We start from the raw sequence: 13236 nt of genomic DNA, 5'->3' as shown, positions 1-13236 counted from the left end.
AGTATGTGTAAAATAGTGTGCTGTATTTTTAAAGTCTTTCTTGGAAATCATGTTTTAAATATGTTTCCCATGTTTTAACTGTTTTAATCATGTTTTAATAATATTGATGTTTAATTCCTTTTTAAACTTTTGTAAATTGATGTTTTAGCTTGATCTTTTAAAATCATTTTACCCAGGGACGTAGCTAGGATTTTAGGAAGGGGGGGGTGTTCCAGACTAAGTGCCACCATTATAATGGGGCTTGGGTGCAGCGGTGCAGCGGCACACACCATTCATTTTTCTAATGGAAGGGGGGGGTCCGGACCCCAAGAACCCCCCCTTGGCTACGTGCCTGTTTTACCTCACCTTGAATACCATCTTGGGGGGAAAGTAGGATATCAAATCAATCAGTCAATCAAATTAAGCACACAAGAATGCTGCCTTCACCATCTGTAAAATGATGGGTTCGCAGGTTTCCCAATCTTTGTGAAATATTATTATTATTATTATTATTATTATTATTATTAACCTTTATTTATAAAGCGCTGTAGATGTACACAGCGCTGTACATACAATCTTTTTAATTAGACGGTTCCCTGCCCTCAGGCTTACAATCTGAAAAGACATGACATAAAAGGAGAAGGGAAAGGTGGTGGGGCTAGTAGGCTAATACATATAAAGTACATAGCAATACAGGAAATATCAAAGAAGTTATTGGGCTGCAGCTCACATCACAGCCAGCCAAGGCTAGGACCATTGTGTTAGAGCACGGGTAGGCAACCTGCGGCCCACGGGCCGAATGCAGCCCGGCAAGGCCTTGGGACCGGCCCCAGCCCAGTCCTGCCGCCGATTGCCGCCGGGGCCTTTGGGGGACAATTGTCTATAGAAGCCTCGGAAACATGCATTTATATTAACATTTTTTTAAAAATCAGCAAATTTTTTCGCGTGTCCTCCATTTTTTTTAAAAAAGTGTCCTCCATTTGAAAATTTTGTCCTACATTTGTCCTGGTTTATTTATATATTTAATTTTTTTAAAAAAATATTTAATTATTTATTTTTTGGCTTCGGCCCCCCAGTTGTCTGAGGGACAGCAACCTGGCCCCCGGCTCAAAAAGATTGCCTACCCTTGTGTTAGAGGATACAGAGTCATCACATTACCTGGACATATCTCCTAGCAGCATCAATGTCCTCCTGCTTGTAAGGGTTCTTTGGTTCTGCCCAATCAGAACTGATGGAAAGAGAAATCAAACCTCTTTGCTTTGGACGATATGTTTCATTGTAGAGATGCCAAACCTCTGCATGGGCCTTGATCAAGTTGTGCCCCACGATATATGGAGCTCGGCCTGGTCTGGCAGAGATGCCTAGGGAGACATAGGAAAGGGATATACACTGCAGTACTGGAACCAGCTGGAGCTACAGGTAGTAAGTTTTAATTGGATTGTCCAATCATTCTGTGTTTTTGAGCTTTCAACAAGGAGAAGCCCTCAAGACAAATACCAAATTATCTCCTTCTATCAATGGGCATTTCTCATTATCATTTTAACTACATGGTTGGCAGCACAGAGAGCTCCCAGAAACATAATTAAGAGTCAGTTTGTTTACATGGTCAGAAACATAATTAAGAATGAGTTTGCTTAATAGACGTGCAAGTAGTCTCCATGGGTCGATTTCTTTCCTTCATTTGGCTAGGACTAAACACCGGTAGGAAGTCATAAAAAGGGATAGTTCCAAGCTGTTGTAAGATACAGATACAAATCTCACCCTACTGTACTGTGTTGGCCTAATTTGTGTTGCTGCCTGAGGCAGAGCAATAAATGGCATTCCCTACTCCAAGCCATGGAGCAAGGCTGGTTGAGTTTTAGGCATGTGCGGTATAAACTCTTACTAAATCTCCCAATCACTAGTAGTAAAAATACAACAGCAAAGTGAATAACTAGCCACTTGATGTTCTTTCATGACACCTGCAAACCTGCTGCCTGAGGCCAACATTAACAAAGGGACACTCTTAATACCTTACGTAGGGACAACTTTAATACTAATAATAATACTCATACTACTGATACTACTTTATCAGTTCATTTATTTATATCCCAGCTTTTTCCCAGTCCTGGGGCTCAAGGCATCTTATGTTCAGCCTAAATATTTAAACATAGTATAAGCTATTATATAATTGTGGTATTACTTTCACACTGGTGACAAGTCACTGTCCTCCACCAGAGCACCCCAGTTTATGGTGTTTAGGACACACACCTCTGATATCCACCCAAGAGAAGGAAATGACTGAACTGAAAACTGAAGAGGAATGGGAGGGAAACATTGCTGCCTCTTCTGACTAAAAGGACTGAAGACCTGATTTGTTGCATAGTGTTTCTAGAAATCTCAGTGACTTATGCTTCTCATTTCTGAACTACTGAAATACTAGGCATTATACATGATTCCTAAATTTCCTGCCTCAAGTCTGTATGGATACAGAATCTTGAGTGCAAATCTGTTCTCTACCCAAGTAACCACCAAAGTTCATTTAAATCATCATCTTTTGATTTTTCAGAGCACCCTTCCTGCAAATCAGACCAGATTGCAGTTAGCAAATTACCCATATCCAACATCTTACCTGGTGCAGATACTCCATAACCATAACCAACATTAGCAATAGCATAAGGCTCATTCACGGTAATCCAAAATTTCACCTTCTCACCAAGCCTTTGGAATAGGAGCTCTGCATAATCTTTAAACCTTTGGACTATGGTCTCGTTTTCCCATCCGCCAACGTCCTGAAGGGCCTGGGGGAGGTCCCAGTGGTAAATAGTGACCTACAAATAGAAGGATGCACTTTAAAATATCTGATGTTTTTGTTCAGTTGCTCAGTTACTCTATAACAATAGGAGTGAAAATATGATTGACAAGAGGTGAATGATTAAAGATTTATGTAATATTTTCCTGTAATTTAAACTACAGCCATCCCTCCCCATTTTCCAGATAAGCATTCACAGATTTGATTATTCATGGACTACTGTACTTGCCCCTGCCACTGAAAAATTAAGTTGACCATAGAGCCATGCTGGAGGACCTACAGGTGCTTAGAAAAGTGTTCTCAGATATATTTTCAGGTTTTTTCACATTTGCAGGGGGATGTGTCCCTAAGACCCACAAATTATGTGTGTGTGTGTGTGTGTGGGTCGATTGTATTTGGCATAACCAACTCCGTCCCCCACCAAAGCTACCCCATACATCTCCAGATCTTCTCTATAATATTGGCTTTAACACATAATGCTCAGCTGAAAAAGACTTTCAGTCTGTGATTAGAAAATAAGGACAGTTGGGAAGGGTCATTTAAAATCCTCAGCCAGAGATCTTCTACTAACCCCAGGACTCCACAGGGTTCAGCTATGGCAGATTAAGTGGAATTACAGCGCTACAGCTGTGTAATCCCAAAATTACAGGTTTGGGGGCAGTATGCTGCTCCAGAGATTAGGACCTGGAACAATGGGTGCAAGCTACAGGAAAAGAGATTCCACCTCAACATTAGGAGGAACTTCCTGACAGTAAGGGCTGTTCGACAGTGGGACACACTTCCTCGGAGTGTAGTGGCGTCTCCTTCCTTGGAGGTCTTTAAGCAGAGGCTGGATGGCTATCTGTCGGTGATGCTCTGATTTAGATTTCCTGCATGGCAGAGAGTTGGACTGGATGGCCCTTGTGGTCTCTTCCAACTCTATGATTCTATGATTTCCACAAAATGCATGAGTTCTTAGCTATCTCTGACAACACTCAAACATAAGGCCAAAAAGGATTGCCATGTTAATCTTTAAACTTTTAAGCCGGGGGAAGAAGAAGGAAAAGAACATAATGTACAGTAGACCCTTGATATACGCTGGGGTTTGGTTCTAAGATATCCCGTGGATAACAAAATTTGTGGATGCTCAAGTCCCATTAAATATAATGACATAGCAAAATGGTGTCCCTTATAAAAATTGGAAAATCAGGGTTTGATATTTGAAATTTATACATTTTTGAACATTTTCAAACCATGGATGCTTGAATCTGTGTATAAAGAATCAGTGTATAAGAAGAGTGACTGTATTCTGCAGCACGGACAGGTCCATTGATGACTAAAGGTGTCATAAGGGCCCGAACAGACAGGCCAAAATAAAGCTGCTTTGGGTCACTTGAAGGTATGCTGTTTAAATGACACACCCATCTTAAGAACCCAGAAGCTGTGCCAAAGCTGTGCTCCATTCCTTAGGACAAGAGTGTGGCTTTGGCGCAGCTTACAACCTCTTAGGATGCATGCATCATTTAAACAGTATACCTCCAAAATGACCCGAAGCAGCTTTATTTTGGCCTGTCTGTTCAGGCCCATAAGACTACAGTTGGGAGAAACTCCAGTCTTGGAGTCAACAGTATAACCTGGGATAGATAGGAAGTTTGTTTGCTTGTATGTTTAATATCTTGCCTTTCTGCCCACAATGACACTCAAAACAACTTGCCAGTGATACTGTGTTAAAGGCAGAGAATTGGATTTCCATGATCAGCTTTGCAACAAAGATACAACTGTTTCCAGTTTCTTAACCTCAGGAAGGCTTAACATGGAAAATCCCAATATATCCTACCACCTTTGTAACCAACAGCCAACATTAATAGGCTTCAGTTTTGTTTAACAAGCGTCACCCATAGAGCTTGGTTCTTCTGATTACAATATGACAGTATGTATTTGTTTCAGTCCCCACCTCTTTGTATTAAATACACAAAGTGAAATTCTTGTTTTCTAAGTAATCTCGTAGTGCCAAAAATATCTGAGAACTGAAAGTATTTATAACTAGAACTAAGGTCGGCTCAAGACATTTTGGTATCTGAAGCTAATAAGATAGTTTCTTCCTCTCCCGTTCCATATACAAAAGCCAGCTTGGATGGCTATTTGACTTTTTCTTCAATATTGTTGATGGGACAGCATTTTCTACCATATGTGAAGGCAACAGGTTAACTTATGAGATGTAAGGCAGTACCTATGGCATGCAGCTCTCTTCTAACAGCTTCTGCCACCTCCCACCATCTGCTACCTAAAACAAGTGCCTCAGTTTGCCTAATGTTTGGACTAGCTCTGATGGAGCCCATGGAGTATACTTATCTCTATTGATAATTAGTATAATCTAATTTAACATTTTATTTTAGTGTATCTTTATACCTAGATATAGCCTGTATAGAAGCTAATTACTGCTCTGCTTTTACCTGAGGTTGGATATTGGCTGCTAGAAGACCATCCACAAACTTCTCATAATGGTTCAGGCCAGCTTCATTTATATGGTTGATGGTCCCGTCGGGAAGAATGCGAGGCCAGGAGATGGAAAAGCGATAATGAGTCACCTTGCTGTCTTTCAGAATAGCCAAGTCTGCCTCCATCTTGTGGTAGCTGTCACAAGCTATATCTCCATTTTCATCATTATTGATTCTCAAAGGAGTATGAGCAAACTGGTCCCAAATGCTGAGGCCTTTCCCATCTTCCCTCCAGGCTCCTTCAGTCTTTGATGAAACATGTTATACATTACATGTTATATAATCTATCTTTTCTCCAAAGGAATCAAGGTGATGTACATAACCCTCCCTTCTGTTTTTAATTTCACAAACCTGTGTGGATGATTAGTCTATGAAACAGTGCATGTGGCAGGTCAAAGGACACTCAGTGACTGCTGTGGTTCAATAACAATTTGAACCAGCGACTACCCAATCTTAACATTCTTCACCCCAGAGACTCATTGTCATCAAGGCAAACATATTTCAAAGCTACATTTCTCTTCTCATACCACAGGTTGATAGTATTTATTCTCATATATACTGTCTGCTTCTTTTACACAAAACTAATGCTTGGATTTGTTTTCACAAAATAATCAATAAACTTTTGTTTTAAAACACTGGCCAAAATCCTACTGTTACTCTAGGCTACAGTGGGGCCATTGAATCAACTTGACTTGCTTTTGTGTTGACTCACCATTGAATAACTGATTTAATGGGTTTACTTTAATTGGGATTAACCAATAGGATTCCTCTCAGGATTTACTAACCTGATAAGATGCTGTCGCCACGCTCCAATAAAAGTTATTTGGGAACTCTCCATAAAGAAACTCATCATCTTTTGGCAGTGGGATTCCATTTTGACGTATGACTTCAGTGTAATATATAGCAGAACTTCTGGGAGTTCGTGGTCTGCTCGGATTTTCAAAATCAACCTGGTGTAGGCCAAATCTTGGCTCATAACCATTTACCCATTCAAAAGTATCCAAGAAAGACCAAGCAACATAGCCTTTAAGATTCACGCCATCCAGTTTGTAAGCTAAAATAATAATTTAATAAGAGATTTAAAAAAAACTTATTTGTAGTGTATATAATCAATGCAATAGTGAGAAAAAAGTAATTGTGAGAAATTACGTATTAATTTGCCAGAAGCAACAGGCAAGCACATCTATCCACATGTTCTCAGAGTAACCCTATTGATTAAATTAAGTGGGATTTATGTCTAGCCAAGTGTGTATACATTTGCGCAGAAAACAGAATCTCTGAAATGCAGACTTCTCAGGAACATTAGGAGACTGAATTCTTATAATCCTATTCACACAGGAATAAATGCCAATGAATACAGTGACAATTGCTTCCAAGTAAAATTCATAGGATTGTGTATTAAAACCTAAAAAAATACATCTATTTGTAGAATGTAAAACTAAAGTATGCTATTAATTTTATTTCAGAATGATATAAAATGATAGGTAGCATGATCCAGCACATTGCAGGGGAAAAGCCAAGATATTAATTAAATAATTAAATCCCACTGTATTGAATGGCATTTAATGCCAGGAAAATATGCTTACCATTACAGCCTTAAGTAACTCAAAACAGAATGTTGATCTCTCTCATACATCTAACAATGAAATCATAAAAAGATTTCCTCAGGACACCATGTAGTAGGTTGCATTTTATTTCCAAAGTGGAATCTAGCCTCATATGGCACACAGGACTGAGAAGACACAACAAAGCCATTTGCAGCAGATGGAAAAACCGAAGCCTTTTCACAAGTTTCACAAGAGATGTGTGTGTTTAGAAATGGGGCCCCAGGAAGATGGCCTCAAAAGAAAGGAAGCTCAGCCACAGAGGAGGTAGTGGGACCATACAGAGAATAAACTTGTATGGAAAAAAGACCTGGGGTGGCATGGGAAAAGGAACAAAGAGAAGCATGACAATGCATGGAAAAGTTTGCAGGGAAACCAAACCAAATCAAATCCCTCCTGAAAATTCCTGAGAAATAACATATATTGAGAACATATATTGAGACCAATCGCACTGCTAAATCAACATGCTAAACTATTCACATCCATCATGGCAGCTAGATTGAATAAATTTATCCTAGATTATGTCAATCCAGATCAAGCAGGCTTCACACCAAGTAGGAAAATGTCAGATTCAATACATAGAGTCCTTAATAAATCATTCTTCATGAACAAAAACATCTTTAGCCCTTTTCTCTTTGGGTGCTTTGGATAGAATGGAATTATTTGTTCGTAATATTAAAAGAAATAGGATTTGGCAATAGCTTCGTATCAGTTTTAGAACTCCTTTATAAGCACTCAGAAGTGACAGTGCTAGTAAATGGAATGGGCTCTGAGAAATTCAATTTATATAGAGGCACCAAACAGGGCTGCCCATTATCACCCATACTACTTGCAATCTATATCAAACCTCTGGCTGAACTCATCAGATCAAATCTAAATATAACAGGTTCACACATTAACAAGACCCAACACAAAATAATGCTATATGGAGATGACATTTTACTAGCAGTACAACACCCTGAAAAATCTTTCCCTGAAATAAAGGACACAATAGACACCTTTGGAAAATACTCCGGCCTTAAGATCAATTACCTAAAATCTAAAATGATATACTTAAACTTCTCAGCTGCAGGCCAAACCATAATGGCAAATACCACCAGTTCACAATTATGCCCCTCAGGATTTCCATATCTAGGTATCCTTATAACAAAGAACCTATCTCAACTGATACCCAGGAACTACAACCCTGTTATTAAATGGTTGAAGGGTAAATTAAAGGAATTGAAACATCTGAATGTTTCTTTGTCGGGAAGGATTGCTATCATAAAGATGTTTCTCACCCCACATCTATTTTTTTCTATTTCAGTCCATCCCTATCTCACCAGCCCCTTCCAAATTTAAACTTTGGCCAAAAATGATTACAGATTTTATATTTAATACAAAATGTCCTAAGTTCCCCAAATCAACTCAAGCACAGGGAGTCTAGCAATCCCAGACATTAATTTGTATTATCATGCATTCTAGCTAAGCCAACTCTCCCAATTAATTATGGAAATAGACTCTGCTCACTGGGTACCTATGGAGATGGATCTGGACAGAATAGATAAACTGAAATTGCTTTTCTCTCTTAAGACACACAGTGTTTTAAAGGAAATAAAAAACCCATTTCTTTATAACTCTCTCCTTATTTGGAAGCAATGGATCCATATATTGGCTCTGAGACCATCCCTTATCTGCCCATTCTTATTGCACTCTCATTTTTATGAAATAGACAAAATAGACCAATTTAAAGGATGGAAGGAGGGTCATAATTACAGACTTGCTGATTTATTTACACATGGGAAAATAAAAAATGAAGAAACTTTGGCAAATGATCTGGGACATATCAGCCACAACTGGATGCAAATACAACGTACAATGTCAAAGGAGAGCTACCCTCACCCCATGACCTTTTACGAAACACTTTGCATGGAAAAGAGGTTTGGTCACAAAGGAGAGACAGCTGTCATTTACAAAAATTTAATACAATCCATTTATGGCCGCAATCAATCGGCCAGGAATCGGACCTGAATTTAGATATCTCTGAAGCCACATGATAACGTATTTGGACCTTACCTACATATAAATCAAGATCAGCATTATCAAAAGAGGCAACTCTAAAATTAATATATAAATGGTACCTGCCTCCTGTAAGATTATGTCAGATGATAAAGAATGCCTCACCAAAATGCTGGAGAGGCTGTGACACTGTTGGCTCCTTTGAGCAGCTGTGGCTGAACTATCCTAAAATCAAAAACTTTTGGAATGTTATACTAGCTCAAATTTCCTCTATTGTAAAACAAAATGTAACTTTTTGTCCAGGCCTTTTGTTGTTGTTGTCCATCTACTGTAAAGAAAACAGTCAGCTAAAACATTGCAAGCTCATCACTTTTCTTATTGCAGCAGCTAGGAATGTAATGACAAGAAACTGGAAAACAGGGAATGTACAAATAGCTGACTGGTGGACAAAGGTTTGGGACGCTAGGTTAATGGAAAAACTTTCTGAAACTCTGTAATGGACAAAGGAAACCGTACACCTTTTTTGAAGACTGGTCAATTCATATAGACTACATTAATAACTCCCCTGACATTGGAGCTCCTGCCCACCAGATTTCCCTTTGGAAGGACACTCTAACTCTGAAGCCACCAACCAGAAAAACTTGAGTGACGATTTGAGAATCTTGTCGACTGATACGACCTCTACTCAGATTGTTATTTTGCAGTTTTTATATGAATCTTCAAGGTCTTTTGTTATTTTTGTATTGTTTATATTATTGTTACAAAACAAACAAAATATTCAATTAAAAAAAGGAAATAACATATTTTGTTTGTTTTCTTGGTGCCCCCAATACCCAAAGAAGTGGGTGAATTATTTTCACACTTAGTAGGGGTGAGGGAACTAAAACAAAACAATAATGCCCCTTTACTTTTTGCTTTCTCCCTCTCTGTCATTATAGAACTAAAATGGTAAATCTGTATCACTATAGTACCATAACTCTGAAGAAAAGAAATGTTCAGTACAGTATTATAAACATTTTAATTCAAAAGCCACCTCAAGTTTTTGTTATGGGAAAGGCAGGGTATAAACAGAGAAGGAGATGACCATCACCACAATTGTATTTCCATGTGGCTTTAGAGATATCTAAATTTAGGGCTGATTGCCATATTATCCTGGCCAATTGCTGCCGTAAATGGATTGTATTAAAGTTTTGTAAATGACAGCTGATCAAAACATCATCAGTGGACCTACCCAAAACCTAGAAAAACTTGACATAGACTTGTTACATTTACACCAATTTTTACTGGAAACCCCCAAGAAATAATAATAACACCCCACTCTCCAATTTGAATAAAAAGCTGTGGCTAGTAGTGGAAATTCATGGGGGGGATGTCATATATAAATTTGACAGGTGGAGATGGCTTCTGTACCTTTAATGGTTGTGTAGAAGGTCCTCCTTCTACTCAGCTGTTGAAGGTACAGGAGCCATCTCCAGTTTTCACTCAGGCAACCTTAGTATGGATATTGGGGGGGGGGGGGAATGCCATTAAGTACATCTATGTGTTTGTGTTCAAGTTGCTTCTCAACTTATGGCAACTCCATGAATTTCACAGAGTTTTCTTTAGTAAGGAATACTCAGAGGTGGTTTTGCCAGATCCTTCCTCTGAAATATATCCTGCAGCACCTGGTATTCATTGGCAGTCTCCCATCCAAGTACTAACTCAGGATAGTCCTGCTTAGATGCCAAGATCAATGAGATCTGGTGCCTGGTATTTAGGCTGGGAAGTACAGCTATAATGCCTGCCAAATCCCAAGACTTTTGGTAAGGCTGGATTTACCTGATAGGAATTGAAAAGATGGTCTTAAACAGATTTACTTAGAAGTAAATCTGCTAGATTTCAGTGAAATTTACTCTCAACTCAACTTGCATACAGTTACAGTAATAAAGAAACAGTCATTAATCCCCCAGTGAAATAGGGGTTGTGTTGTATGCGTGGGAGTTACAAAGTATTCTGTTTCAATCTCCAAGTCCATACTTATGCCTTTTCACAGATGACAGCAAGCCCCCAAATCACAGTTCTTACTAAAACCCTTACAAAATTGTTTGGCATTATGAAAGATGAAATATTATGTTTAATAAAGTTCAAGTCTACGATAACGAATTCAAAATAGACTGCAGTATATCTATCTGAAATTTCAGTGCATATTTCAACATCATAATTTTAGCATTGTGCTGTGTTTCAAAAGGGCTGAAGTTGACTGAATTATTAGTGTAATGGAAGACGCAGAAACAGTTAAGGTTTATTGCTAGGAACTTCCATGGTTTCACATGTCGAGCCAAATTCTGTGTGCTGAGGGAGATCTAAGAAGGTGGGAAATTATTTCAGAATAGTGAGAACTTTAACAGATGCTGCCTCCAGAGAGAGATCAGAAGGAGGCACCCAGAGCTAAAATCCTACCCTTAATATCAACTATTGAATGAACAGGACTTCTTTAGTAGGTATGCAAGTCTCGTTGATTCAATTGGCTTACTACAGTGGACTAACACTTGGATTTGAGCCTTCAGCAACTTGCAGGCGCTTTCTAACTGTGTATCTTGTACCAAATTAGTATTTCTCTCAAAGTCACACTAGTGCAATTCAGCACAGGTTTTGGTAATTACTCTCTTCTTTGGTAATTACTCTTTCAGCTTTATTTAAAACTAAACCTTGTTCAGGTGATTACATTGTTCAACTAGACAATGGAGGGACTAGATCTTCTAGCACAGTATCTTACCTTTCAAAATTTCATCAATGTGGGTTTTATAGAAAAAGATCTTGCTGGTATCATCAACTTCAGATTTGGTTTTTAACCCAACCCCATTCTCAGTAATGTAAATGGGAGGGTTGCCATATTCCTCTTTGATCCAGTTTAGCAACCTCCGCAGCCCCCAGGGCACTGCTCGCATATTGTCTATTGCTGAGATAGGCCAGGAAGGGTCAGTCTCCAACAGCCGTTCTTGGTCATCCTCATAGGAGTATGGTCTCAGCTTGGTGGTCCTGTGTTTTATGATTTTGGTAGTGTAATAGTTTAGGCAAAAGACATCAGCTGTGCCCCTGATATATTCTCTTTCTTCTTCTGTGAATACTGGAAGCCGGGAAGATGGTAGTTTCTGTAGTTCACTTCGGTTTCCAACTTTCCATTTCATGGCATCCGGGTAATCCCCATTTTTAAAAACAGGATGCGCAAACCACCCTCCCATAAACTGCAGGTAACGATCGGCTGCTTCTACATTTCGGGGGTCAGTCAATGTCTTTGGCTCAACCCAATCCACATTGAGACTCAAAGAAACAACACCTTTCTGCTTTGCTCTATATTTCTGGTCATATGTGTGGTAAGCTCTAGCATGAGCCTTCAGTATTATGTGGGTAACCTTATAGGGTGCGTAACCTGGATCATCTTTGAAATTTGGTGGGAACAGTGCCAAATCATAACTTAAGGAAGAAATTGCGATAGGCTCATTGAAAGTAACCCAGAACTTGACCCTGTCTCCAAAGGTCTGAAAGCAAAAGTCTGCATAACTATCAAATAATTCAACCAGCTCAGGGTTCAGCCAGCCACCAATATCTTGCAGAGCTTGGGGCAGATCCCAGTGGTAGAGAGTGACCATTGGAGTAATATTTTGGGCCAGTAAGCCATCAATCAACTGGTTATAATAGTCAACACCATGAGTATTTATGGAATGGTTTCTTCCATCTGGAAAAATTCGAGGCCATGAAAGGGAGAAGCGATAGCTGTTCACCCTTAAAGCTCTCAGTAAATAAAGATCTTCATCAGCTTTATTGTAGCTATCACAAGCTATGTCTCCTGTATCATTATTTTTAATATTCCCAGGAACGTGAGTAAAAGTATCCCATATGCTAGGCCCCTTCCCATCTGCATTCCAGCCTCCTTCAATCTGGTAGGCAGAAGTGGAGACACCCCATAGAAAATCTTCTGGGAAAGTACCGTAGAAGTACATATCTCTTTCCAGATCAGACTGCTTTGAAAATTTTTCCCAAACCACTTTTGCCTTTGAGGGAACTTCAGAGGCTGGTAAACCAGGCAACCTTGTGGGCATAGAAACATCTTCTTTGAGAGGCTGAAGATTTTTATTTGTGACCATAGCAGGAAAGCCATTATTTTCAATAACAGTGGAGAAGAAATATGCAGATTCCTTTGGGCTCCGCTGTCTGTTTGCATCTTCAAAATTCACATAGTGAAGGCCAAACCTTTGACTGTATCCTGCTGCACCTTCAAAGCCATCAATCAAAGAGCGGGCAATATACGACTGAACATCAACAGCATCCAACTTCACAGCTGCCACAATGAAGAAGAGAAAATTTAGTTACATTTTCATAATAACCGTAACTCAGCTCCACTTCCATG

The 13236-nt window shown here is 39.2% G+C and overlaps 1 protein-coding gene across 1 annotated transcript in view; it reads right to left on the bottom strand.

Annotated features, from left to right (window-relative positions):
* LCT (lactase) overlaps window positions 1-13236 on the bottom strand; it is a 39649-nt gene that overhangs the window by 7714 nt on the left and 18699 nt on the right. The window contains exons 8-12 of the mRNA XM_089523041.1: window positions 11605-13167; window positions 6033-6301; window positions 5203-5493; window positions 2591-2789; window positions 1138-1340 (exon numbers count right to left, since the gene is read on the bottom strand). Of these exons, the coding sequence (XP_089379167.1) occupies window positions 1138-1340; window positions 2591-2789; window positions 5203-5493; window positions 6033-6301; window positions 11605-13167 (2525 nt within the window). The remainder of the gene's footprint in view (window positions 1-1137; window positions 1341-2590; window positions 2790-5202; window positions 5494-6032; window positions 6302-11604; window positions 13168-13236) is intronic.

The sequence above is a fragment of the Sceloporus occidentalis genome, unplaced genomic scaffold (assembly GCF_023333645.1).
Source record: "Sceloporus occidentalis isolate IW3139 unplaced genomic scaffold, rSceOcc1.0.p SCAF_4, whole genome shotgun sequence".
Taxonomy (NCBI): domain Eukaryota; kingdom Metazoa; phylum Chordata; class Lepidosauria; order Squamata; family Phrynosomatidae; genus Sceloporus; species Sceloporus occidentalis.
This window is presented reverse-complemented; position numbering and strand designations above follow the sequence as displayed.